This window comes from Oryza brachyantha, chromosome 9, assembly GCF_000231095.2.
Source record: "Oryza brachyantha chromosome 9, ObraRS2, whole genome shotgun sequence".
NCBI classification, from domain to species: domain Eukaryota; kingdom Viridiplantae; phylum Streptophyta; class Magnoliopsida; order Poales; family Poaceae; genus Oryza; species Oryza brachyantha.
The window spans coordinates 13761647-13789073 of NC_023171.2; the positions used below are offsets into that span (position 1 = coordinate 13761647).

The window sequence follows — 27427 nt, forward strand, 5'->3', positions numbered from 1 at the left end:
TGTAGCTATTTTTCTTCTGCTTCTGCTCGGGATCATAGATTCGTTCCACGTACGTACGTTGCGCAGCAGTATGCTCAACATTTGGAGGTCAGGTAACTCGTTGACAAATCATGCAAATGATGGAAGATATTTTCAGATGGATCAAGCGATCGTTCCACGCACGATTCCAGATAGCATTACATGGTGCAAGGCTGCTTCACGGGGCTGTTGCTTGCTAGCCCAGGCCGGTGCACGCATGCACGAGCTAGTAATCGCACGTAATTTTGACTGAATCCTCCGCGATGCGTGCGAGCTCGTGCAGGGCACGCTCGCTCAGCTCACGCGAGTTTTATTTTCATCCTTTCTTTTATATCTTAAGATATCAGTACCTCGTGATACTAAATCGTTTCTGATCGTTGGATCTAATAATATATAGATAACGGTACCTAAAAAACAAATAGAAGGATTGGAGTAAAACTCCAGCTCAGACACATGCGCGCAGGCGATCGGTGCGCTAGCCGCGGTAAATTGTGATTTGTCGGTCTAACCAACCGAAGAAGGAGCGTTCATCACGTATGGCGAATACGTCCATGCGACATGTAGTTGGAAGACGAAAAATGAGGACGTGGTACCATGGGAGACTCGTGGTTATCTTCTTGCCGCCTTCTTCCATGGCGTGCCCACGTGACCAAACGGGATAAACGAGCAGTAAAGCTTCGTCAATCCATTTCGTTGATTTTGTTCTTGGGCGACATTAGTAATATAACACGCATTGATTACTTGGTAGTTGCACTTTTTTTTGTTAACTCCGACGTCGTATCTGACCGGAAGTCAGCCTTAAAATCCCATCAAAACTGATTGTGCTTTAAATCTTAAGTCCAACACGCAATGCATATGGCTGTCCCTAACTTAGCGCTAGTTTAGTTCGCGAATTTTTTTTTCATATATCAAATGTTTAATCGGATATTAAAAGATTATTTTATTGGCTACTTTAAAAACTAATTATATGAGGTGTCAAAAAAATCACGAGACAAATTTTTAAGCCTGATTAATCTGTTATTAGTACATATATGTTACTGTACCAATTATTATTAATCATGCACTAACTAGACTTATACCTATGTGTACAAAGATTCGTGATGAACTGACGGGCGAACGAAAACGCCCGAAAAATTTTTCGGAACTAAACAGCCTTATTCTTGCTTTTTACTTGTTTTCCACACGGACTTCATGAGATACTCGATGTATTTTTTTAATATATATATATAAGTTTATCATGTTACAGTCCTAAATTAGATTTTTAAGTAGTAGTTTATTTTATTATTTATATAATTAAATAACTATAAAAAATTAGATAATACTACATCCTTCGTCCACGAAAAAACCAGTAGATTTTCTCACGTAATTTTGTATACATCTAGAGGTTGCTAGCTCAAAAATTCGTTTCATATCATCTAGCAGACCTTAATTTTCCATGTTAAAATATAAGGGTGCTTTTGGATCCATATCTCATCAGCCTAGACAGGCTAGTTTTAGCTCATTTGGGCTATAGCCCATCTAAGCAGGGTTTACTATTTACATCTTATCTTTATGATTTTTAAGAAAATAAGAATAATGACCTTTTAATGAAAAGAAGGCCATTTAATTTGTTCAAACATCCCTAATATAATTGCCTAGATCACTAAAGGATAGGATCGTCACGCACCCAAAATTACCAGGAGTATATAGTAGCGTAGAAGGCGACGTGGATGCACCGGCGTGTGGGCTTCGATTCGTCCCTGCGATGCTTGGAAGCCACGGTTTGCTGTGTGCCCGTGTGTGCTGTCTCGCTCGATCACCTCGCCTGGCCCGGCCGCACGCATGCCGGCCACCGTCCGCGTAACGTGTTACGTTGCCGGGGATTTCGGTCGTGCGGCACGTGGATCCGGTCCTCGGGGTGATTCACCGGCCGCGTGGCCGCTTTCGGTTAACACATGCATTTCCCCGTTCGACCCATCGGTCTGGGACCTGTGGGTCAGCCTCATTTAACTACATTATTTCTTGATTTTTATATAGAGAGTTATCAAAATTGCTAAATAATTTATTTTCTTGTAAAATTTTTCTATAGAAAATTTATTGTTGTATCTTTTAAATAGAATTTTAACTTTATAAAAATTATTTTATTATTTATATTATTACGTAGTTTATAAAAAAATAGATAATCTTTCTTCTTTTCTCATTAAAATAAAAGAGCCATATTGTCGTGGATTTGAGATTTGCACTGCGGTTGTATTTGCAGGCAGCAGGCTGGCTGCAACGAGCAGCCGGGCACGAAATTTCGTAGATAAGTTGAAATGGGTCGGACTCATTCCTAAATTATAGAATGATTTTTTATCGAAATTTATTTTCAGTATCGGTCGTTAGATCACAATTAATACTGATATAAATTTTTTTTAATAAATTAAGTTTTGCTCGTAAATCATTTGACGAGATGACCAGTAAACGTAGCTAGATGGCTAGCGTAAGCTCACGGACACGACGGTGCCGTGGGTTCAGGTTCCCCTTTGGCTTGCGCCGTCTAATGAACACGGCGGGCATGGTGACCGTGCGGCGAGGTCAACGATCGAAGGCCATGGTGACCGGGCGCGACATCGGCGGGCGACGGTGGCACAACACGGTGACGCCAATGTACAAGGTGTGTTAGGACTTAGGCGTACGTGACGAGATGAAACCTGCCCTAAACTCTGTTTCATTTGGGTTTTGGAAGAATCGAGCTCACAATTCACAAATTACCACTAGATGAAGTCACAAGCAGTAAAGTATCACGAGACAACACTATTATTATTTGACAAAATCCCTAGATTATTCGCCATTACAATCGAAATCGATCAGAATTAATTCAGAGCGGGCGATCGAGCAGCGTGCAGGCGGCACTCAAGCATCCACCGCGCACCGGGGGTACCTGAGAAGCGGCACGTCGCCGGCGCCGGCCGCCATGCTCAGCCCGACGATGACATTGCACCGCACGTACAGGTCGCGCCACCCGCTCCGGAACGGCCCGCTCCTGTACCTGACCCTGCCCATGACGACGAGCCGGAGCTGCACCCGCCCCGCGCCGCAGTCCGCGGCCAGCGCGCGCGCCGTGTCCGCCGACACCGGCACGGTGGCGCCGCCGCCGAGCAGCGGCGACAGCGACACGTCGGCGCCGCGGTCCTGCACCATAGGCGGGAGCGGCGCGGGCGGCGTCACCGGCTCGCCGCGGTACGTCGCGTAGCCGACGAGCCCGTCGTAGAGCAGGGAGGCCCGGTCGCTCGGGTTGTGGAGCACCAGCGTGAACTGCACGCTCGCGGCGAGCGCGTGTGCCGGCGCCGAGTCGTTGGCGGCGGCGAGGCGGTACACGGCGGCGCGCGCGACGGACGCCTGCGGCTTCACGGGGCGGTAGACGAGGTACAGCACGAGCGCGACGGCGGCGGCGAGGGCGGCGACGAGGAGTGCCGTCGTCAGGAGGCGGCGCCGGCGGCGCTCCCGGCAGTGGATCTCGCAGACCGGCAGCTTCCTGGTGGTGTCCATCGCCACAAGAATCCTAACCGCGTCTCTCGTTTTCGCGACTATCTAGCCCTAGCCCCGTCCTTCATCGATCTCGGCGTTCCGCCTCGCGTGTCCCGCACGCGGCGGCATCATCCGCACGCACGCGAGGCGGCCAGGAAGAGGAGGAGGACGCCATCTGGATGGACGGATGATCGCGAGCAGGTGGGGGGAAAAGCGCGGCGCGCGACGAGCTCGGACAAGAAGACGAAGCCAATTAGTGCGGCCGTTTCTTGGCTGATGGCATGGTGCGTCACTGCGGCTGCTGCCGTGACGCCGACTGGCTGCATGCGCGCGCGCGGCGGAGTAGTGAGCTGGAAAAAATCGAAGCTTGGCAATGGCAGAGACGCAAAGCGTCCAGTCCATGGATAGATGCACTGTACCTAAGCATGCGTGACGACGTGGTGAGATTGGGACGAACGGGAGATGGACCGGATCTGCTGACGTACGTACGATTCACTGCTGACTGGAATACAACTTTGATCTTAGAGCTGCGATTTTCTATTGAAACGTAGAAAGTTTTACAGGAAACGATTTAATTCCTTCGATTTTCCTTTAAAAATACTTCAAATCTAATAGTCCCTTAGGATCCTTTTAAATCACAGGAATAAAATAATAGAGAAATATAAAAAATATAGAATTCTAACATGAATGTAATTGTAAAACAGAGGATTGCAAAACAAAGGAAAAACGTAGGAATGGTCGTTTGATTGGACCACAGGAAAAACACAAGAATTTAAGGAGAGATAAAGACTCAAAGGATTTTTTCCATGAGGTTTTACCTTTTTCTAAATTTCCTCCAAAACTTATATGGGAAGAGGCATTCCATAGAAATTTTATAGGATTTCATAGGGTTCATTACTTTGATTAAAAAGACTTTGTAGGAAAAATTCCTATAAAAATGAAATCCTCTACAAATTTATATGAATTTCCTTTGAAGTAAAGGGGACCTTAAGAGAGCAAAGCAACTTGTGGAAAAAAAATACTTTACTTCTCGAATCTCGGGGCAAGGATAAAGTCGATGCCACGTAGGACGTGGACTAAGTCAAACCAGCCAGGTAGACGTCACGTTAGTCGAAACCACTATCCAAACTATCTTAGAACTTATTTTGCACCAGTTGAGGGAACCGTTATACGTGGTTTTTCGGTTGGAGGACCAATATCAGACTGGTCGATAAAATAAGGGACCATTGATGAACTTACTTTTTATTTATTAATGTTGTGCGCCACCGGTCCAACATACTCCTCTGGCTTGGCCCATTTATATTTGTATTTTGGCCTGTTTGTAGTTGAGCTCGTGAAACAAATAGTTTTTGAGGCTGTCGACAGAACATTGACTTAGAAAATTTATACGCATAGATTGTATACATAAAATACTTTATAAACATATACATATATATATATATTAAAACTAATATGTGCATTCTATTAGAATAAGCTATTCTATGTCCCTTTCACAAGGCCAAAACACATCTCCCACCCCCTTCCAAAGGCTCAAAAGTTATCTCCTAGCCTGGTCAAACCTCTTTCCCATCGGTCAAATCTATAATTTGACCTTCCTCCCCACCCCACCTTTGTTCGGTCCCGTCTATCTGAAAAGTGCAGTAACACGAAGGTAAAAATGTAGTAACATGCCTTATAAAATGCAGTAATAATACCATGACAGATCTAGTTTTTTAAATCACAATTTTTAACCACTGCAGTGAAAACGATTTTTAAAAATAATATAAGACACATGAGATGTTGCTCTCTAAAGATTGGGAATATAACATTTTAGCTCTCCCACATATATTAGTTGTCTTATACCAATAATATGCAGTCACACCTCGTGTTACTGCACTTCGATCATAATGCTACTAAACTTGTATCATGATATTATTGTAATTGTGAAGTAACAACGCACATATTACTGCACTTATATCACTATGTTACTGCAATTATGCATTAACAATACACATATTTTACAGTAACATGACGTTATAGCGTTACTGTAGCTATTGTCATAACATTAGTGTATACTTATACAAATCCTATAGATATTTCTTAAGATTTCAAACTTTAAACAACTTTATCTCTCACCTCATATATTATTTTTTAAAAACATTTGTACCACGTTGTTAGGAAAAAAGTGCTTTAAAAAAGTAGATCCCTCATGGGTATGTTTCGACGTTGTTACTACGAATTAGTTGTTGTGTTACTGTTTTTTCTCTTCGTGTTACTGCAGAATTCCTGTGAGACGAGAGATGAGCTTAGATAAGCATGAGGGGAGCCCGTAAGGGAGTTGATCCACGGTGAGAACTCTTTGACCAATCTTTAATTGAGGTAAGGATGATTTTTGGGTTTAGGAAAAGGGGTAAAAGGTGGAATGGGCCTTAAGAGACCTTGAAAGAAAGAGGGTGTAGAATAGCTTATATTAAAGGATGCACGTATATAAAATATGACTTGGACACATACTTTTGTACATATAGATTTTATACATATAAACAATTTTGTATATATAAACTTTATAAGTATATGCTTTTTTAGATTTATACATATTTCGTATATGTATAAAGAATCCATATGTAAAACTGTGTACGTAAATAAATTTTATGTCTAAATTTGAAAGGTGTTCAAAAATAATTTGCAAAAAAGAAAACGTATGTTTGGGCTGTGGACTGTGGAGGTCTATATGACCATAGGTAAGAAAACAAAATGGCAGATGTGAGCCTAAAAAGACAAATCTTGATAGAATCCGCGAGCAAGGGAAACACGAGATCCATCCTAATACACAATCTAGCCTCCTGACCAGCGGCGCTCTTCGGGATAGTCTTTTCCTCGCACATGCATGTGCACAGTTTTCCTCTTCTTCTTTTAGTATCATTTATACTTTCGAATTTCAATTTAAAACATTTTCTTAATTTCAGAAATTTGGGCCATAAGGTTAGCCACTCAAAGTTACAATAAGAAAACACAAACTTATGTTATAGGATTGTTGAGCATTGTATAAAGTTAAATCAGTCATGTGAATACTCCGTTGCCAGTTGGTTTGGTTTGCTTTTTGTCAGTCTTCTCTGCTATTATATTAGTAATATTATAGTCATTGATATATATATAGGTCACATCTTTCTACGAGTATACATGTCACTAATTATAATATCATTGTTATAATGGCAAAAGATATTAATTCTATTTTTTCTTATCATTATTGGGGCCCACCTTTTGCCCTAAAATGTATTGCCACCACAAAATTTAAATTCTAAAACTTAATTTTGTAAGTAGTTTTAGTTGTTTTCGTTACAATTTCTTTTTCAGCACCATGTGTAAGTCATTAAGAACATAAATATAAAAGTATTACTATAAATTATTTGATTTTGCCTTGACGAAAGTTATGCAAAGTGATCTTTTAAAATTGTGGATGCTCTTATAAAGGACCAATATATTATTGTTTTACCATGCTTTCTACTACCGGTAAAACTACTTTAGATTGTTTAATTTTTTTTCTAATCTAATATGTCGGATCTATTTATAATATTACGTCAATTACTTTGTAGTAGAATATTTTTGCTTATTGGTAGTAGAAGTCTATATCAACTATCAAAATTCATATATGAATGATAATACTGATAGTAGAGAATAGTACAGCAGTCAAAGAACTCAAAATCATACATTATATTTCATCTATAATACTGCTAGGGCAAGCATGTTGCTTACCCGACTTTGTAATAGTGTATTTCTAATTGTATTAGAGTGTTCTAAACCCCAAATGTTTCTCTAAGAACGAGCAGCCTTCATCTCAAAAATCAAAATGAGTAGCATGACCACTTTATTATGGAAAATATTGACCTATTAAAACGTAGGTTTCAAAGCAAAGAACACTACTCAAGCATCATTAGTTTTAATGAAAGCCTGAAGCTACAACGACGATGTTCGGTGTAAAAAGCTGTACAAAAACATGTCTTTGGACATCATTGACACCTTACATCTACACACACACGAGTTCGTCCAGATTACACGTCAGACTTTTGGCTAGTTACAAAGCATAAGCACGCGTGCTACATGACAGACTCGTCTGATCTTGACCTGAAACAAAATATGATCCCTACTGACAAAACTCTACAAATGTACGAAGTCCAGGCCCTAACCTAGCACAAGATGTTAGCCTGTATGTGCTATATATGCAGTGCCAGCATAGACTGCTGACCGTAGGTCAGTGTAAATTATTTCACTCTTTCAACAAAATCTGACACTGACCACCCAGGATAATAACCGTGGCACAGCAATCGCCTGCGATGTGCACACACCTAGCTCCCTGGGACACTATGATCTTGCCGAACAAACTGACCCTTAACCCGTGGTCTCTGCTCTGCAAGTAGCTTCCTGCTCTGGTACCGCACCTGCATAGCAAATGTAAAAATGTAAGGTATTTCTAGTTTCGTCTTCTACTCAGCAATTAATTGGTTGGCAAGGTTGGTTGCTTGTGACCTACCTTCTTCTCAAAGCACCTGTCTTTCCTCTTAAGCCGGAACTTGTTCAGTGCAACCTCCCGTTGGCTCAGGTGTCGTAAACCTTCAGTGCTAGGATTTTCAGGAGAAATCTTAACTGTATTTGAGGATTCAGTAGGGGCATTCATGTGGTTGGAAGAGCTGTCACAGACACTGCCACTGAGCGTTTTTCTGGCACTGTCCAGCACAGTGCTACTCCCGCTTTCACCGGTCGTTGGAGAAACATGCCGCGGCTCATCTGTAGGGATTTCAATACGCAGATGTTTCAGGTTAGCACTTTGATGACTTCGAGCAGTCTGTTCCTCTGCATTTTCAACCAGCTTAGGATCGATATCTTTTGGACGCTGCAGCGAAGTTGCTTGTGTGGTTGCATCCTGCCAGGTAGATGTCTTGCTATTCCAAATGGGAGGAGCTGATTGTGGATAGAAAAGGGATGCCACAGGTGCACCGTTCCAGAATGGCTGTCCATCAAACGTGAGGCCTCCAACAGGAACAGGAAAAGGTACAACTCTAATGGGAGGTTGATTTGTTTCCCTCTTGTCTTGAATAGGAGTTGTGGAATCTCCATGTTTGTTTTCGAGATCCTTATGTGTTGCTGAGGTGCTACATGCCTGAGCATCACCAGCATTAACAGTAGATAATGCAGTCCTGCAGTTGTACCTATGAACAAAAGATAAATGATGAGATGCTGACAAGAAAATTTCTGTTAGACTGTGGTAGGAAAAAAACATCAACACAAACATAAAACCTATGCACAACTTAGGAATGACAGTGCAAACGTTACAAGAAGTAAAGAAAATAAAGAAACACTTACAAGGAAAATGGAGATGAAGTTGAGTGGTTCAGTGTTCTTCGTTCATTCTTCTCCTGGTTCTCTAATCTACTGTAGTCAGATCTTCTGAGAGAAAGTTCCAACTGGTGTGCTGGGATGGAGAAGCATTTGTCATCATTTCCACGGGAATTTGTTCTCGCAACATCCATCTCCATATGTGTGTTATTCTTCTGCTGATTATCAATGATATGAACTAGCTCCATATCTCTGGAGGGTTTCTCACAATTAATATCATTCGAATATGTCATCCTCATTGGTGATGCATCCTCCTCCCTCCTTGGAACCAAGTTACCATCATTAATTGCTGCAAAATAAGGAGTGTAATATTAGAAAATGCATGCAAAAGATAATTGATGATATGTTCACTTTCTGTGTAGAAGAATAGTATGGCAAAAAAAAACAATGAAGGATGTTTTATCACCTTGAAGTTTAGTCCCTCCATTTTTCTCGGTGTTTCTTTGGTCAGGCTTTGAGAACCTTCCCATGGGCTGCTTATATTCCAGTAAATTGTTGGTGTGCCTACTGTCAGCCTCCAGTTCTGACCTTGTACAAGAACTCTGCAAGAGGGGACCCAAAATTCAGTGCACAGGGCCACAGACAGCAGTGAAAATATCTGAATTCAGCGTAACAATGACAGTCCCTATGGCTATGGTAAGACTATGCAGTATGATATCTTGAAGACAATAACATGCTACAGATTCAGTTCAAGTGTGTTAGTGCGTAACATCACATATCCAGTACTTGAAAACAAGTAATAGGCTTTTGTGTGGACCGCATTCTGATCCTGCAAGCAGCCAAAAGAAACTTACCTTACTGTTGGCATATGTACTCCATTTTGCAATGCCCAAGAGGACCGAACTGTGACAATTCGCTGACAAGAAAATACTATCTCACTCAAAACACAGTTCCATTACCCACCTGACTTGAAAAATTGATAAATTAGTTCACCAACATTAATGCAGATCTAAAGGGTTAAATACTTCTTTCAGATGCCATAGTACCATTTTTATTGTGTGGGTAATGAAACTGCTTTCGGACAAAACTTCAGGCGATGGAAGTGTTATAGTTCGGTCATAGCTGGGCATTGCAAAATGATACGACACAACTCCCATACATGGCTAATGGTTGAGCTTGGTATGCAAGGCTAACTTTGGGCAAACATAAGCAGCAAGAAGAAAGAACAGCTAGACAACGTCATGTTAATAGCTTACCTGAGCATCACTTTCTTGTTCACTGCATTCCATGTTTTTGGGATCATCATTTTCAGTCACATGGTCCGCTTTTGTGATTCCAGTCTTCTGCTCATGTCTTTCTGTAATATTATCTTCTTGTTGAGTATGCTGCATATCAAGACCACCATTTGACTGTAAAATAGAGTAATTGAAGATTCGAGGTTAGTTTTTTGTGAAAAAAAAGGAGAAGAATCCAACTCTTAATATAAAAACGAGGAAAAAAATAGTCATCCTAGAACTTAGCAAATGTGCAATCTTACCAGCTGTTTTCTCCAAACATGCTGCCACAAGTTCCTTAACTCATTCTTCCTTATTGGCTTAACAAGGAAGTCTGCAGCACCCTTTAGCATGCATTTGAAAACCATGCTAACAGAATCATTTGAAGACATCACTGAGACCAAAAGAAAAAGGAAGTATGAGGCGAAGCAATGGGATTATAAAAGATGTGAGTAAGACATGACATAAACTCAAGTTGGCTGCATACTTATGACAGGGATATTCTTGCATGCGTCATGTTCCATGATCGTGGAGAGCAGCAGGAACCCAGACATCAAGGGAAGTTCAACTTCAGTTAAAACAAGGTCTATATTGAAAGATTTTTCCTTTAGTATGTCCCACGCCTTCACACCATCAGAGGCGGCAGCAACTACAAGAACAAACATGGTGCATAAGAATGATGAATAACACACTTTTATTCTTATGAAGAACACAATTTTATAGTTTAACCAATATCCAAAGAATAGGAGAACAAACGAAGAGACCAACAGATAATAAGAATGACGAAAAGTAACTCTCTTTTGTAAACAATTTTTACTCCCTGTTTGTTTAAAACGAAAAAAAAAACTGCATTATCAGAATATCTCAACTGGGATAAAAAAAAGAAGTTCAAATATACCACCAGCCATTCTGCTTCGAGAAAAATAAACAGATATGATAATAAAATACAGTTGGTTGATATATTAGATAAATGTGTCAGTTTAAGTGTGGCCATCTCCCTACAATGTTCTCGTGTGGCAAAAAAAAAAAAAAAACAGAAACAGAAACAGGGAGCAAATAATTAAAACTACAGATCAAAATTAGCGTATATGATAAACTTATCCTCTGAAAAAACGGATAACGAATCGTCAGCGTCACATACCACAGAATACCATGCGACCCCTATTACCGACAATAATCAGTACGGGAACACTCCACAGATCAGGTTGAAGTTGAACTCAGTAAATCGGCTGCCATTTAACAGCTTAGAACCCCAGAAACATAGTCCCAACTTCACTAGTGCCATTAGCGACTCATAAACGCGAAAGCGGATAGAAAATTACAGGAGCAGCTTAACCGGATCAAAAATTCAAAACAAATCCGCGGCGGGACCGGCGATACGCGCGGGCGAGGCGACGCTCACCTCGGTAGCCGCACTTGCGGAGCAGCGCGCAGATGATGTGGCGCGTGGAGTCGTCGCCCTCGGCGAGCAGCACCCGCACCGGCATCTTCGGCAGCATCCGCGTCTCCCTGCTCGACTCCCCCGCCGCCGCCGCCACCGCCACCGCATCCTCCCCTTCCTCCCCATCCCCTTCCTCCAAGTCCACCACCCTCCTCTCCTCCACTCCCCCTCCCCCCATTCCCGCGGCTGCCCCCCTCTCCTCCTCGCCGGCGCCGCCCGCTTCGCCCCAACGCGGCCGGTAACTACCCTCTCTCTCCTCCTCCGCTCGTCGAGCTCGCCACTTGGGAAATGGAGTCGGTTAGGTTCGCGAAAACCAAATGCCAGTGTAGAGAAGACACGACAAAGCCGACGCGTCGATATATACCCCCCACGCGCGCAAACCCGCGCCACCGACACGTGGGCCATCTACCGCCTCGGCCCCACCGGTCAGCGACCGAACGGGGGGTAGCGCGGGCAATCGCCCGCGCGCGGGCTCGCACGTGAGACCCCGCGCGCGAAATATCTGCGTACCGCTCGACTCGACCGGTGGGCGGGGCCGCCACGTCACGCGCGCGAACGAGCCCGTGGGGTGTGGGCGCCGGGCCCACCCGCGGGTCCCACGTTGACGTGGCGTGCGCGGCTTCAGTGGTTGGGATATTTCCCTCCTCCCTTCCCCGAGAGGCCGATATTTTTTTTCGCCGTCGCGGGGGGAGGGACACGTGGTAGGCCCGGAGGAAAAGGGGACCGATCTTACGGCCGCGAAGACCGACACGTGGCGGGGCTCGTGGCGGGTGTGGGGGATCGTGTGGCTGGGGATGGGCGGCATGGGCGCGGCGTAGTTTAATCGTGCGGCTACGGGTGGGCGAGGGGGTGGTGGGCCTGGGACACCGATGCGAGCCTCTTTTTTTTCTGGGGGCCTCTGGCTAGTGGCTGGTGTTTCGTGGAGTCCACGATAATATCTGGGCTTGGACTCCCTCGTGGTGGAGGATTAATTAGCGTTGGATTCGGCGATTTGCTATGGGGTTAGGCGGGTGAAATGGGTCTAGTGGCTTGGAAATATCTGCTTGACCCCATCTCCTCATCCGAGAGCCCGTGACGACGGATGTGTCTAGATATTTTGTCAAGTCGATTCTGGAAGGCTTACCCTGGCCTCCTAGCTAGTTAATCATGCGTGTTGCAAAGCGAAATATTCCCCTGCATGTTGCGTTTTTTTTAATGCTCACCAGCACACAGATGTTAAATGTACAGCGTAACGTAAGCTTTTGTGTTTTAAAATACTGAAGAATATAATTGCTCCTAGGAGGAATTTATACAAATATATATATATATATATATATATATATATATATATATATATATATATATATCGGGTGCTCTTATCAGTATAGATATAACATTCTGTTTATATGCTAACACGAGCTAATAATACCAATGGGAACTTCAAAATTTACCCAGTGTCATGTGTATCGCATCCAAAATAAAGCAACACAATATTGCAATTAAATACAATATAATATACCAATATAGATGGGTGGAGTACACGGGTCGAACAAGAAATCTTGTCAAAAAAAAAGTGCACACGAAAATTATCAAAAATGTTTAGAACCTAGCGTGCAAAAACTGAAAAGTAGTCTAGCTTCTTGAACGAGGCATGAAGGGGGTGCAAGAAAAAAGAATGGACGAGATTGATTCGACCAGTGCTGGCCTACATCAACCCATCTGTGTCCTGACATGCACCGGCATCAACACACGCAAAAGAAAAGAGAAACTACTAGTAGCAGGAGTTGTAGCACTAGTGAAAACAACTGTTCGGACCAAGCCGAACAGTGCTTTTGCTCGAAGAATATCCAGAAATTCCGCCTAGCACGCCCTGCAGCCACGAGCTCCGGTGATCCGATCCACACGAGGAGAATAATGCCGCAGCTGTACTCCACTTATTACAGATTACAGTATTAAGATACAGTAATTACCACACAGCCTCTGCTTGCTAGATATTTCTGGCTCCAGCTCCCGTTGTTTTCCGTGTTTGCGAGTAGCAATCTAGCTGCACGTCCAGAAACACAATTAACATATGATTATTTAATTAGTAATTATTTTAAAAAAGAATATATATTTCATCCGGTTAAAAATATTTATCGTTTAGGATAATATTTGATTAAATTTCTAAGATTTCATCAACAAATTTTATTTTATAATTTATGATATTATGATAGTGCATTTCCAGAAAAATCCATGTGGCTTCTTGCAGTGGGCGATGGATCAATCAGATGCAATTGTGTCCCGTTGCCGATCGGAGGAGGAGCTGGAGAGAAGAAGGGTCGAGGCCGTACGTGTGGTGGCCGTCGCTGGTGGGGTCGGTCTCACGACCGGACAACAACAACCCACTTGGCATCGGCGGCCGCCCCATGTTTTCTGAGCCTCCAAGGTAGGATTCGACTCGACGGGAGCCAACTTTCACTGATGACATGGCACGTTATCTGGCAAAATATCTTAACGGCCTAACAACCTTCGCCGTTTCATGGGCCAGCCGCTATGATCGTTTGAAATTTGGCTGATAATAAATTCAAATACTCACTCAATTTTTGATAGAAGTCGTTATATATTCACGTTTAATGATTCGTCTTATTAAAAATTATAATGGCCAATTATTTTATTATAATTTAATTTATTATCATAAAAACTTTAAATATAAATTATAATTTTATATATTTGAATATTTTTTAATATGACGAATGATCGAATGTATATGAAAAGTCAATGACATCATATAAAAGAAATGGAGGGAGTATAATTCATATCTTTCTATTGTTATTGGTTTAAAAAACGATGTAAAATAATAAAGTATGATAAAAATACGAAAGCAAAATTTAATGTTAGGTTTCAAAAGTCTAAATTTTGACTACGACTAGTACTACTTGGGAACAAGCTAACGGTGTATTTTTTTCAAAATATTTTTTATTCCAAACTTGTTTTGAGAAACATATTAATCTATTCATTAAGTTTACGTAACTAATTTTAATTTATCATAAACACATCATTTGACGTGATCTTATTTTTTTCACTCATTCCCAAACTCCCCTAAGCTGGCACGCAGACGGCGAGGGTCTACCAGTTTGGGACAAAGTTGCATGCATGTAACAATGCCACAATATTTATGGAGCACTAGCTACAGTGGAGTAGTTAACGGACAGTGGCGGGCCCGGGTAAGCGAGATCACGTGGCTCGGCATAAACCTGTCGACGAATTTGACGACCTCGCTGCTGCTGCTGCTGCTATTCTTCGGCAATGCAGGTTGCTTGGCTAGTTGGATTCTGATGCTAGAGGGATTAGATAAAAAAAACAAACGACATGTTTTTAAACAAATCTTTTTTAAAATAAAAAATTATTTACATATTTTTATTAATCTAAAAGTAAAGATTATAAATTAAAATACGTTAAAAACTTAAAACTACCTCTAAATATAAGTTTTAAAAATTAAAATTTTAACTTACATAAACGAAAGGGAAAAAATCTTTAGATATTTTGATACTGTGTCCGTGTGTGCGTGCCTCTGCTTTTCCGCTCACCGCTGGTTGCTGGTCGGGTGGCTAGTGGAGTGGATGGCTGGTTTTTCTCCAGCGTGTGTGGTGGTCACGGCGGGCTGGACCAATGGGGCAAGCATGCGTGCGACGCTCGACGACGGCCGCACGATCCACTACTCGCTGGAGTGGTAGTGGCCATCGACAGCCAGTGGTGCACCGACGGACCGCCCATGCAATGCAATCGCCCGGAAATATCTTTGCGCCACAGATATTTTCGCTTCCTCTGGATTATAGTACGTACGACAGCGCATGCCTGCGTTGCGTACGTGCACGCACCGATCCTTTTTCTCTCGTCGATCCATCGAGGCGTGTTCGAGTTACGTGTAAAGCTTTTTCGATTTTTTTTTTCTTCCCTCTTGATCTCGCTAGGGCGAGGCTTGAAGCGGACGTCTACGTCCAAGCATTGATCGATTCGTATGGGCGTGTTTGGTTTTTTTGCAAAAGTATGGGGCGGTGGCCTTTAGTGGTCTATATTTTCAATTATATTTGTAAGTTAAATTTTAAGTATATAGTTAATTTTGTGTTTCTTTTTTTATCAATTACTTTTAAATGTTAGCTTTGTTTTAAAATACACTATATTATATATATATGTAGATCAATATATGAGTATATACATAGCTAAAACGCTGAAAGGCACTGATAATATATGTATAAAAGTTTTATTAAAATAATATTTTTTTGTTAATAGGTTGTTTTGGTTGGGCTCATTTGAAGGAAAAAAAAGATGGTATAGGTGATTAGGACGAGTTTCTTTCTGTGTCGTGCGAGTATGGGACATTCTGGTTTCGAGCTTGACGAGAGAGGGGATCGATCAGCGAAAGGTTCGGCAAGATATATACATGGTACATTGGTACAAGTGGACGGATGGAGCGTGATGAGCTGAAGCGACGGGTGGCCACAAGTTTGCATTTGCGTCCACCCATTTTGGGTGGAGTGGATCGTGTCGAAATGTGGGGAGGAAGATCAAGATTGATTTGGTGTGTTAAGAGAGAGAGAGGGGCAAAATATCTTGGCCAGGTCTAGGTTTCTGTGTGGCTGGCATTGACAAGTCGTAGTACTAGATTTTTTTTGCAAAATATCCTCCTCTCGGTGATCTGTGTAGCTCTGCCTCTGCGGGTGGGGACTGGGGACAGCTTCCTAGATATCCGGCACGCTGGCCTGCCCTGACGCAGCCATCTGGCCACATTTGTATACGGACACGCGTAGCTGTGTTTGGCCCTACATTTTCCAAAGTTCTACTCCATCGTGCTTTCCGATACGCTAATCAGTGCTTATGTTTCTTTTTAAAAATATCTAAGCAAAGTTGTTTTAAAATTTGTATCGATCAATTTTGTTAATTTTTTTTTATTGCTAGTGCTACTTAATTAGCCGTGCGCAAGGAAGTATGAAGGGTGAGCATATTACAAACAATAAATAATTAATTTGTGAATAAAATTTTTATATACGTATTCTCAGTAACCTAAAAGCTTTGACTGAAAAATAAATCTCGGTAAAAAAAATTCTAAAATCAACACAAAATTTAAGATTAAAAATTTAAATTTTAACTTATAAAAATAAGTATAAGCGAAAAGATAAGCGAAAAGATAGTCGAATGCACTGTTATGGACCGGAAAAATGGTCTTGTGGTTACTCATCGGTACGGTAGCTGTCGCTCTAGGTGATTTTTATATTGTTTTCACTCATTAATACAGTTTGTTAGACTCTCATTTGTACGCTATACACAAATACAAATGTCAATCGAATGTTTTGGATTCGAGCTACCATCACTCCATGGTTTCCCAGTCTCGTACCCTTGGAACTGTGAGGCCGTGAAGAATTAATGGGCCATCCAGAACTAGAGATCTCATGGGCCACAGCCCAAGATAAATGGCCCAATACGAGAAGTATCGTAACGACTAGGCTCCAGCTGTGGCCCGGCCTATGTTTTGCTGGGCCGAAGCCTTACACCATCGTCTCCTCGTGCGGTTTCTCTCTCCATCCACGTAGCCAGTTCGAGCCCGCGCCGATGGCCCCGTCGGCACCGGCGCCGCCGGCGATCTCGCCGGCGCGGCTGCACAAGCTGGTGACCTCCCAGAAGGACCCGCTCCTGGCGCTCGAGCTCGTCAACGTCACGTCCCCGACCACCGCGCCCCACCCGGCGACGCTCCACGCGCTCGTCCTCCGCCTCTGCCGCCGCCGGGAGCACCTCCCGCACGCGCTCGCGCTCCTGCGCCGCCTCCCGTCCCCGCCCTCCCCGCGGATCCTCCTCCCGCTGCTCCTCTCCGCGCTCCGTCTCCGCCGGCCGCCTCACCTCTTCCTCTCCACCTTCAACTCCCTCTTCGTCTCCGGCCCCAGCTCGCTTCCGCTCCACCCCCAACTTCTCCTCCGCCTCCTCTCCGTTCTCTCTTCCACCGGTTCCCACTTCCCGTCCGCGCTGCAACTCCTCCGCGTAGTCTCCACCAGTCTTCCCCTCCCCGAGCCGCTCGTCCTCGCCGCGCACAACTTGCTCATCGATGCTGCCGCCCGCTCCGGCCACATCGCGGTGTCAGTTTCCCTCTTCCGTCGCCTCCGCTCCCTCCATGTGTCTCCCAACGCCGAAACCTACCGGATGCTGACCCAGTTATTCTGTCGCCGGGGCCAGGTCCGCACCGCAGCCACACTGCTCGACGAAATGCTCCACCGAGGCATCTCCGCCGACCCGCTGGCATACACCACCGTGCTGAACGCCCTCTGCCGCAAGAAACAGCTCCGAGAAGCTTACCGCTTGCTGTGCCTCATGCGAGGCCGTGGAATCTCGCCTGACATTGTACACTACAACACGGTCATCATCGGTATGTGTCGTGAGGGTCGGCCATTGGACGCCTGCAAGGTGATCGGAGATATGATGGAGAGTGGGTGCACACCGAATGCGGTGACGTACACTACGGTGGTCAATGGGTTGTGTGTGAGTGGATTATATGGTAAGGCAGAGGCATACCTTGATGATATGATGGGCAAAGGGTTTGTACCACATTTCTCTGTGTTCCACTCGGTGATTAAGAGGTGTTGTGCAGTTGGGAAGGTCAATGAGGCTGCACAGATGATGATTCGGATGCTTGCTCTTGGGATGGTTCCGCATGCTGAGACCTGGAGTTCAGTGATTAGGAGTGTCTGTAATGATGAAGACAATGTTGAGGTGGTTTTGTTGCAAATAATGAAAGGAAGAGAGCACTGCTGAAACACGAACTCGAGGAGTACCTGTTGATCATATCGCGAGGCGTGTATGCAAGGGACACTTATTTTTTGGTGTGTTATAACAATCAATTTTGCAAGGAAATAGTAGCAATGTGCAAAGTGTGGATAGCACAATAATTTTCCCCTATCATATGGAGCTAATTTTAGAGTGACTGTTGTCTGTTTGTCTTTCAGGTTTGGGGATATTTGTTTGACTTCAATAAGGTATGCAATCATGTTAAAAGAAAACTATGCTATCACATTACCTTGTTCTAAATCATAGACAACCAAACCTAATGGCTATGTAGCGGTATTGAGCTCTAGCAGTCTAGCATAATCTTGATACTTTTAGAAGGTTAATACCGTGCTTATTTTTAAGGGACCACCATCAGTTCGGTAGTAGTTTGCAATTACATTTATTCTAAATCCAGTCGGACATTTACTTTGATCTTACTTACACAACACCGTTTGTGCCTTTTTGCAGTTACAGCAGCAGGCAGCACCATCCTGATCCATATACAGCATAGTCAGATCTTCATATAATTTGACAAAGATTTTGGTGAGCCCAGGCTCATTTTGTAACTTTTGTTAGACATCCATCCTCGGTACAATGTGGAAACTAGAATGTTTTGGCAGCAGGAGCTGACTCAACCAAGTGAAGGATCCGCGTGCAGATCATCTCACGGCAAATATGCAACGCAAGTCCTACAACATGTTGGCTGAATTCAAACTGCTGCTATTAAGGCGAATCTGATCGTCTGGTGTTAAGAATACACCACACATATCGTTGCAGACAAAGATTGGCTGACTATTTAGTCCTGACTCCTTACTCCTGAATCCTGATACATATCGTTCACAAATCACAATGCCGGCTTGCTCCGCGGTGGCTGTAGCCCTTGACTGTGACTTCATCGTAGTGCAGTACCGCTTCGGAGAATTTTGCAATGCTAACTGATGGTTTTGTAAATTCTGTTTTCACTGGCTGTAGAAGCTTTCAAGAATTAAAAGGAAGATTTTCAGGGATAACCGTGGACACGCTACTATATGTATGAAGCTACCTGAGAGCAAGTTCAACTTCATTTAGGAGACGAAAAAAAGATTGATTCTTGATATTCTTTTTCTGAGATGAATAAATATATCTACCATGTACTCCTACTGAAAACGCAACGTGTAATACTTCAACATTTGTGCCATTTGGTGTGTGTCTACTTATAATTGCTCATTTCACACCGGTCTACAGGAGTTGGAGTACTTGATTAGGCCGGCCCGGTTCACACGATTTTGAGACAAACGCACTCATATTTCGATTGTACTTATGCTTATAAATCAAAAATTGAATTTCAACATTAAATTTGGAGTCAATTTTGAGTTGGTTTTTTAATCACTAAGAACACATATATAAAATTTTATTCACAAATTATCTTTTATTTGCAAATAAGATCATCCCAAAATTTCTCGTGGAACAGCTAAAAACTCGTGCAAATTTCAGAAAATATCATGGGGTTTGTTGTCCCGCGGTTTTTGGTTAGTAGTTGGAGTAAAACGCAGCTCTCCCCATTGCGTTTGCGGGGAGCCCCACCGAGCGGGCACGGCGCGGGAGCACCGTCGCCACAGAAACCTGCACGCGCGGCCACCACGGAGATCTCCGACCAGCCGCAGCCGCCCTCCGCCACAACTTTCGCCATGGGGGCGCCCTAGCCCCGCGCTCCTTATCCCCACCCACCTCGCCCCCACCTATGGCTGCCGCCGACGCCGACGCCCGTCTCCTCCCATGGCGCTTCTCGCGTTCCGCCTCGGCCACCACCACCACCTCGGTCTCTCCGCCCCGCGCGACGCTCGCCGCCGCCGGAGGAGGAGCCTCGTCGTCGCATCTGGTGCCGTGAAGGCCCCTCGCCCGCGTGACGCGGCGGTCGTGTGGTTCAAGCATGACCTCCGCGTCGACGACCACCCGGGCCTCGCCGCCGCCGCCGAGCCGCGCCGACCCGTCGTGCCGCTCTACGTCTTCGACCGCCGGATCCTCGCTGGTACGTTGTGCTACTTCCTGGCTCCATGCAGCAATGCCTCACTGGTTTCGAATTCCGGGGGCTGTGGAAAGTGCGCGCGATGTGTTCGATGCAATGTCTTACGGATCGTGCGGTGGTTTGATCGCACGCGTGCTTCGCTGGTGCTAACTCTGTATTGTTATCGTCTCTCGCGTGCCCAAACCTGCCGTTGTTGGCCACGGGGGTTAGGTTCGATATTTGTATTTTACGTTTGTGCAAAATCTAGTGACCTTGATGCCAATATTGGTGGTTTTGTAGAAATGTGGAGTAAACCCAAGTAGAAGGTTTTGACATTTGACTCAAAGTGGAAAGTGTGAATTGGTTGTACTGTGGGATGCTATTTTCTGTTAATTCAAATTCGCTAGCATGACCCATTATTGACTATAACCATTGTATTTTGCCCCAATTCTGGGGCCATGATCTACTCTCCCTCCTGCTGCAAACTTTGTAAACCTGTTTTTAAGTTTAAGTCTATGCAATTCAGGCGGGGAATCTCTCCCCTCCAGTGATCCATCTAAAAATGTGAAAGTTCATTTACTTTACAATAGACACTATTAAATAGAGAGAACTTATTTTGAGTCCCAGCTTGTCAGGACAATGTAGCCTTGCCCGGTTGCCCCTACTCTCATATGCCCAACTTCTTGAGGAGACCTGGACCTTTACTGTCTGGTGTGTGCCAGATCATGAAGGTTTAATTTGACGCAATCAAGCAATGAGATCCAGGGTGGGTGTTATCAAGTTATGCTATAAAGACTAGTGGTATTTGGGAACAACTGCTGGAATGTAATGTTGACCTCCAAGTAAAAGCATGTGAAGTTATACTGTAATATGTACTACCATTATGCAGTGAAAGAATGCCAAGTAATCACTCTGACAGTTGGCATTAACACTAGCCTTTGTATCCTTTGCAGGTTACTCAGACACAATGCTGGAACTGCTGCTTTTTGCCTTGGAAGATCTTAAGAAGGTCTTGAAGTCTCAACAGTCTGATCTTCTCATAGGCTTGGGGAATGCTGAAGATGTTGTTATCAAGCTTGTAAATGAGGTCGCTATGCAAGGTTTATGTTGAGAATTGAGCTTAAGTTTTTAGCAAAACTTCACTGCTAGCCGTCTAACATATCCAGATCTCCTGATTTGCATGCATTGTTGGAGCACAACAGGTACAAGCAGGCCTAATTTTTACAGAAGATGAAGTTGAGTACAGAGTGCGCAATGTTCTGGCCAGTGTTGAATCATCTCTGTCTAAAGCATCATTTAAATGGGGAACCCCTCCTGAGATAGTGGTTTGGAGTGACTCGTTGTATGACTACAAGGTAATTTGGTATCTCAGGCTATATTCTCTCTTTATCCTCCAGCAACGTGATTATGTTTGGCACGCTAAAGCAATCATTCCATTAGAATCCGAGGGAATTGTCGACATCGTACAACAATTTTTTGAAGGAAAAGTTACCGATGACCACACCTCTTGCTGCCCCATCTTTGCCTGCTCTGAATGTAGAGACAGAAACAGGTGCATTTCAGTTCTTTTTGGGGGTTAATAGATATGTCTTTGAGTATTTGTGGTGCACATTTTCTGATATGATGAAAATTTTCCTGTTTAGGTTCTATTCCCACACTGGAAGAGCTAAAAGTGTTTCTTAAAGAGAGTAGAACGTCAGAGGATAATTGGGTTCCTCTCAAGAGCACATCAGCCAGATCTATTCTTAAAAAGACTCTCATTCAGAAAAAGATTAAAAGCGGTGCTGCATCAAGTAACAGCAATGGAGGAGAGGACATCACTGCATATTATGGTACATCTGGGAGGAAAATTCAAAATTCAATGTTTGCATCAGAAAGCTCAATAGAAGTGAGGGGTGGAACGGAAATCACTTTGGATGCTTTAGCTGCATACCTGAAATACCTAGAAGGAACAGGAAAGGCTAATTGGCAAGAGTATGTGGTGCCACTTTTCTTCATTTAATCAGTTTCATCATTATTTTGATCTGTTTACAGATTTGTATTTGAAAATGTTGCTGTCTTCCAGAAAAGTCTATGATGCCATATCACTCAACTGTGATTCCTGATAACTTGTTTTGCTTAAATTCCTATGCAGGTTGCATGATAAAGTGCGGTTAACTGAAACCAGAGATGGTGCTTCGTTTTACACTTTATTTGGTCCTGCACTTCAGCTTGGAGTTATATCCAAGAGGAAAGTTTACCATGAAGCTATTCAGTATGAGAGAGACCGCAATGCTGGATTTATATCACCATTTGGATACTCAACACCTACAGTGACAGCAGCAGTAGATGCTATCTGTTCAATGGAGGTACTTTTGTTTGGTAGCACCCCTGTTCTGTTTTCAATACAATGCTGGTTTTTCCTCCTCTTTTGGATGATATTATTTTCCTAACAATGTCTTTCTTAACATGAAAGTGGTATCGGCTCTTGGCCTTGAAGTCCCAAGTATGCATTGAAGGAAATAACCCTATCAGAATCTGGAGATGGAAAGGTCATCTTATACAGGTACTAGTTTAACTTCAAGATCCACACTCTCTTATACATAGATGACACACTCTACATCTATTGCAGCAGAAACCATAACTTATCTGTGTAACATGAATAGTATCAAATTGCAACTAGTTTTAGAATATGATATAATTACAACCAGCAATGTTAGTCGTTAAATGGATCATGATGGCCTGGTCAACCACTAAATGGGACCAATGTATAATCTTTTGAGTTATTCATCTTTGCACTTGCATCCTTCCACCTTCTGGTTGCTGATATGGACCCCTAGACTGGTTAGCATAACACATTTTCTGTATCCTACATGAGCATCTCTGAATTCGGACAGGATTTCAGTTGAATCATGTTAATTTAAAAGTTTCATCCATCACAGAAACGGCTCTTCATTCAAGCCCATAATTTTACTGTAGACAATAGATAATCTTACGTCCCAGTTCCACTGTTTTGTTTTTCTCTGATTGCCAGGCCTTGACAAAGTTCTGCTTTGTATGGCCTGTATATCGGTATTAGCATTGTGCCCTCTACATATAATATGTTGCATGAGTGTTGTCAAACATCAATATACACAACATATAACATATTCTGGCATAGATCCCTGTTTCTGATAACGTCATATTGTTGATTTAGATTTTTTTTTTAGTTTTATGGTAATGTATCATGTTTTCAATGTACTATGCAACTAAGTTCCTCATTTAATCATTTTGAAACTTTATTGGCAGTATACCTCTGTTGGTCATTCGGGTCCTCCAGTTCTTCTTGTCCATGGCTTCGGAGCTTCCCTACAGCATTATCGTGATAATACAGGTGGCATTGCTGATCGGGGATGCCGAGTTTGGGCTCTTACTCTTCTTGGCTTTGGCAAATCAGAGAAACCAAATATCAACTATTCAGAACTTCTATGGTCAGAATTACTGAGAGACTTCATTGTTGATGTTGTGGGAGAACCTGTTCATCTTGTTGGCAACTCAATTGGAGGTACATTTTTATTTATCAATCTTTCAATATTTCTGGGGATGATGGGCAATACATCTTTTATCTAAAACAACCTTAATTAATTCATCTCTTGATATTGTCAGGTTATATCTGTGCTATTACTGCTGCCTTATGGCCTTCTCTTTCAAGTTCTCTGATTCTTTTGAATACAGCTGGTTCAGTTGTGCCAAGTTACTCATTCATTCCATTAAGTGAAGTAAGGCGACCAGCATCCACTAAAATTGTTCTACATTTGAATTTTCTGTGCTTATTACATCTTATCTGACCTCTGTTACTCATAGGTCAAATACTGATATCACATTAGTGAAAGTGGCTCTGGGTATCATATGTTATCAAAATTTGAGTGGAAATATTTTATCGTGTTAATTTTCCGAGGCATTGTATTCATGCAGATTCTTTCTCTTACATTTTTGTGTTTCTTTTGATATACAATGCGATTGAAAATACACCCCAAAAAACTGAGAAATCAGTAATTATTTTTTGGCTAACATGGCTAACTGTTCTCTCGTAAAAACTGCCGTTCAATTTCAAATGCAATGTGCATGTTGTTTCTAGTTTGTTGGAATTATTAAATCATTTAAAACTCTGAACATAAGTATAGATAAGGCTGAAAATTTCATGTTTCAGATACATATCTTTTATGCTTATAACAACCAATGTTTGTGGAATGATTATCTGAATTCATACTTTGCGATTGAATTTTTTCACACTGGAACTGTGCTACTTCTGCTGCAAATTAACTCAATGCTACTGAATGAAAAATATAAACAGGAAGGACGTTCTTCATGGCTTTCCAGGTTGCAAGCACGCCTCCTTTTGCTCTTCTTAAGGTCAAGAGCAGGAGGCATTCTTAAGGAATACTATCCTACAGTATGTATATGATGTTTATTGCTTTCTCAAATATTAAAATAATACATTGTTACTAAACAACACGGACATTTTCCTGTGCAGAGAACTGAACGGGTTGACAAGACACTTGTGGATGAGATAATAAGAGCTGTATCCTCAAACCACAAAGTATATTTTATGATGGACTTAACAATCAATTTATGCAGTATAGCCTGCAATTCTTTTTCCTTGACAAACAAATTCAGTCATATGATCCTGGTGCAGCAACTGTCATTGAGAGCATATTCGGTTTCAATCTTTCCATTCCTCTTAATTTTTTATTCGATTCTTTTGGTGGAAAAGTATTGATTGTTCAGGTATTTTCTGATAACATAAAAATGGACTATTCATACCGGTACGTAATTCAGTTACCATGACATGTTGGAGGTTAACACCACCTTTATGCGTGTTTTTTTTGGGAACAAGGGAATGCGAGATCCGCTAACAAAATCCAAGTCATTTGTTTCCATGCTTAGAGAGCATTGCAGCAAAGTTCATATAAGAGAGCTAGATGCAGGTGAATCTCACTCTCACTCACTCACTCCTCTGCGCAAGTACTCACTCAAGAACATGTCTTCAAGGGTTATAGGTTACACCAGTACTGATGTTTCTCTCATACTGAAATACGTCAGGTCATGCTCCACACGATGAAGTTCCCGACGAAGTGAATTCCTTGCTTTATGAATGGATCAAAGACACTGCCGCTTAACCAGCAATAAAGTTCCATCCTACTTGAGACCTCTGGTGACCTTATCCATTAGCTGATTGCTGATTATATAGCATGATCTTCGGAAGCATTTTTTGTAAGAACTTGATCCCAAAGTACCCGTTAACACTTCTGTACTTTTTTTTTTCTGGTTACTTGTCTTAGGTGGCAAAGAGGAGATAGTTTTGAACCCTGTACAAAATTGTATATGTAGACTACTCTTAATCTTCATATCATTTTCTGGCATTTCAGTCTGAAATGCAAGATATCAACATTGGAACTTTTTTTTTTTAAAAAAAGAAGCATCGGGTAGGTTCGATGGCAAGTTGGCAGAAGAAGACGAGATGCAATTCGCACTCCTGATGAACTTTGTGGTGGTTCTTAAAAGCTGCTTTTGTTTAGGATGCATCTGGCCCAAAATCAACCGTGAACCCTACATTACAAGAAGTGTCTAAATCTAATCATACAAGCTTTTGACCCCATCCTGCAAGTAATGTCTAATCGTGCCACATTTGTACTCCTCTTGTAGTCTTGTTTTATATGGCGCGAAGACATAGATAGGAGTACAAAATGAACGAATATTTCATGCCAACTGGGTTCATTCTTTCATCCTCTCCTGCAAATTGTTTTCTAAGCCAATTGCAAACACTTCGTTAAATTATTCTCCAACGAAATAAATTACTGAAACCAATCGAAGAATTTACTAAGATGTTTTGTTGATGGTGATGACATCCAATCCTAAGTACTTCCTTGGGTCAATCTTTTGGGCCCACTTTTAGTAAAGTTGAAGAGGAGAGTTCATTTTCTTCCTCTTTATTGGATGACTTAATCTCCTGAACTTTTTTTTTGCTCATTTTAGACAAAACTATTTAAAATGGTTCCAAATAGCATTTCTCTCTCTTTTTCCCTCTCTTTATATAAGCTGTATTTCAAGCTGCAATTTTGTAGAGCCATCAATGACACCACTAGCAACGTTCAAAAATATTTTCAACTTTTTTGCTTGATTGTTTGCTTGAACTTTAAATCAGTGATAGATGCCTCCAACCTAGGTTACAACGTAATATATTCTTAAGAAAAATATTGAGACATAAGTTGTAATTTATGTCATCACCCAACCAAGTTTTGGTGCAAAATGCTACTTATATAGGAAGGGGAAAAAACATGCAGAAATACCTCTATGGTGCGTTTTTAATAGTATGGAGTGTAAAATGAGACGAAAAATAGTTAAGAGGCTACGTGCTCCAGCGAAAGAGTTCAGGAGTAATACTTTTTTCAAATCCGAATAATACAGTGAGCGTGTATTGGTGCATGTTCTTCTATTTGATGCAAATTACATCGACAAGTCCTATTAGTCATGTGAAAGTTTCGAACTTCTTGGTTTTGCATATTTGTAAACAAATCCTTTTTATGAAAAAAAAGGCAAATTTTCTTACACCGCTATTTTTGAGTTGTAATCCTTTGTGAAATTGTACGGTCAGTTTCAAATCATGTGGATAACTTAGCCATAAAATTCAGATATTTTACTTCCCTTTGAACCAACCCCAGCCTTTCCCATCCGATCAGATTTGTTTTGTTATTGAAGCCTCTAAATGCACACAAACACAACTTTATCTACCATGGTTTTAATCTCATCATCCTGAGTATGCATTACATCAGTGCTGCATACAAGTTCCATTCAACGCAATCTGCCAATCACCATAGCCTTTGGAAGGCCATGAAACGGCACTGTCAGTTTGGTCACCTTCTCCCCTCAAAAAGAACTGAAGCATTAGCACTCCATGACAGCAACCGAAGCATTAAGCACACCATGACAGCAATCTGCCCTCCTGTTCTGTCCCAGAGTGGCATCCTGTCATGACAGTCACTCATCACACATGCTGAGTATGTACTTATCTTGCCTCCTTTAGCTTTGATGATGTACAAGTAGAACCTTCATAGTGCTTCACATAACAAAGCAGCATAAATACTTAGTGCCCATTAGTATTAGTACTTTGCCCATTACTCCTCCGTC

At 42.4% G+C, this 27427-nt stretch overlaps 4 protein-coding genes across 5 annotated transcripts; 2 read left to right on the forward strand and 2 right to left on the reverse strand.

The window, feature by feature from the left end:
- Positions 1 to 2700: 2700 nt before the first annotated feature.
- LOC121055375 (NDR1/HIN1-like protein 26) lies at positions 2701 to 3849 on the reverse strand. The gene has a single exon (XM_040527827.1). The coding sequence runs from the start codon at positions 3526 to 3528 to the stop codon at positions 2893 to 2895; it is 636 nt and encodes a 211-aa protein (XP_040383761.1). The 5' UTR covers positions 3529 to 3849; the 3' UTR covers positions 2701 to 2892.
- A 3583-nt stretch (positions 3850 to 7432) lies between these two features.
- On the reverse strand, positions 7433 to 11843 carry LOC102721477 (two-component response regulator-like PRR95). Its single transcript, XM_006660820.3, has 8 exons — positions 11491 to 11843; positions 10576 to 10737; positions 10352 to 10482; positions 10071 to 10223; positions 9281 to 9416; positions 8842 to 9163; positions 8012 to 8687; positions 7433 to 7919 (listed from the first exon to the last, which is right to left on the reverse strand). Exons 1-8 carry the CDS (start codon positions 11705 to 11707, stop codon positions 7827 to 7829), a joined length of 1890 nt encoding a protein of 629 aa, XP_006660883.2. The 5' UTR covers positions 11708 to 11843; the 3' UTR covers positions 7433 to 7826.
- A 5219-nt stretch (positions 11844 to 17062) lies between these two features.
- Positions 17063 to 19498, forward strand: LOC102711461 (pentatricopeptide repeat-containing protein At4g01400, mitochondrial-like). Its single transcript, XM_006661409.3, has 2 exons — positions 17063 to 18506; positions 18766 to 19498. The coding sequence occupies exon 1, from the start codon at positions 17095 to 17097 to the stop codon at positions 18283 to 18285; it is 1191 nt and encodes a 396-aa protein (XP_006661472.1). The 5' UTR covers positions 17063 to 17094; the 3' UTR covers positions 18286 to 18506; positions 18766 to 19498.
- A 365-nt stretch (positions 19499 to 19863) lies between these two features.
- LOC102721765 lies at positions 19864 to 25645 on the forward strand. 2 transcript variants are annotated; one of them, XM_006660821.3, is made up of 14 exons: positions 19864 to 20305; positions 21235 to 21368; positions 21484 to 21636; positions 21722 to 21833; positions 21925 to 22255; positions 22416 to 22629; positions 22737 to 22826; positions 23549 to 23804; positions 23906 to 24018; positions 24594 to 24692; positions 24774 to 24821; positions 24917 to 25027; positions 25137 to 25227; positions 25343 to 25645. In XM_006660821.3, the coding sequence occupies exons 1-14, from the start codon at positions 20053 to 20055 to the stop codon at positions 25417 to 25419; spliced, it is 2082 nt and encodes a 693-aa protein (XP_006660884.1). In that variant the 5' UTR covers positions 19864 to 20052; the 3' UTR covers positions 25420 to 25645. The 2 variants fall into 2 exon arrangements, with proteins under 2 accessions (XP_006660884.1, XP_006660885.1); XM_006660822.2 differs by lacking the exon at positions 19864 to 20305 and having other exon boundaries at positions 21282 to 21381.
- Positions 25646 to 27427: the final 1782 nt, after the last annotated feature.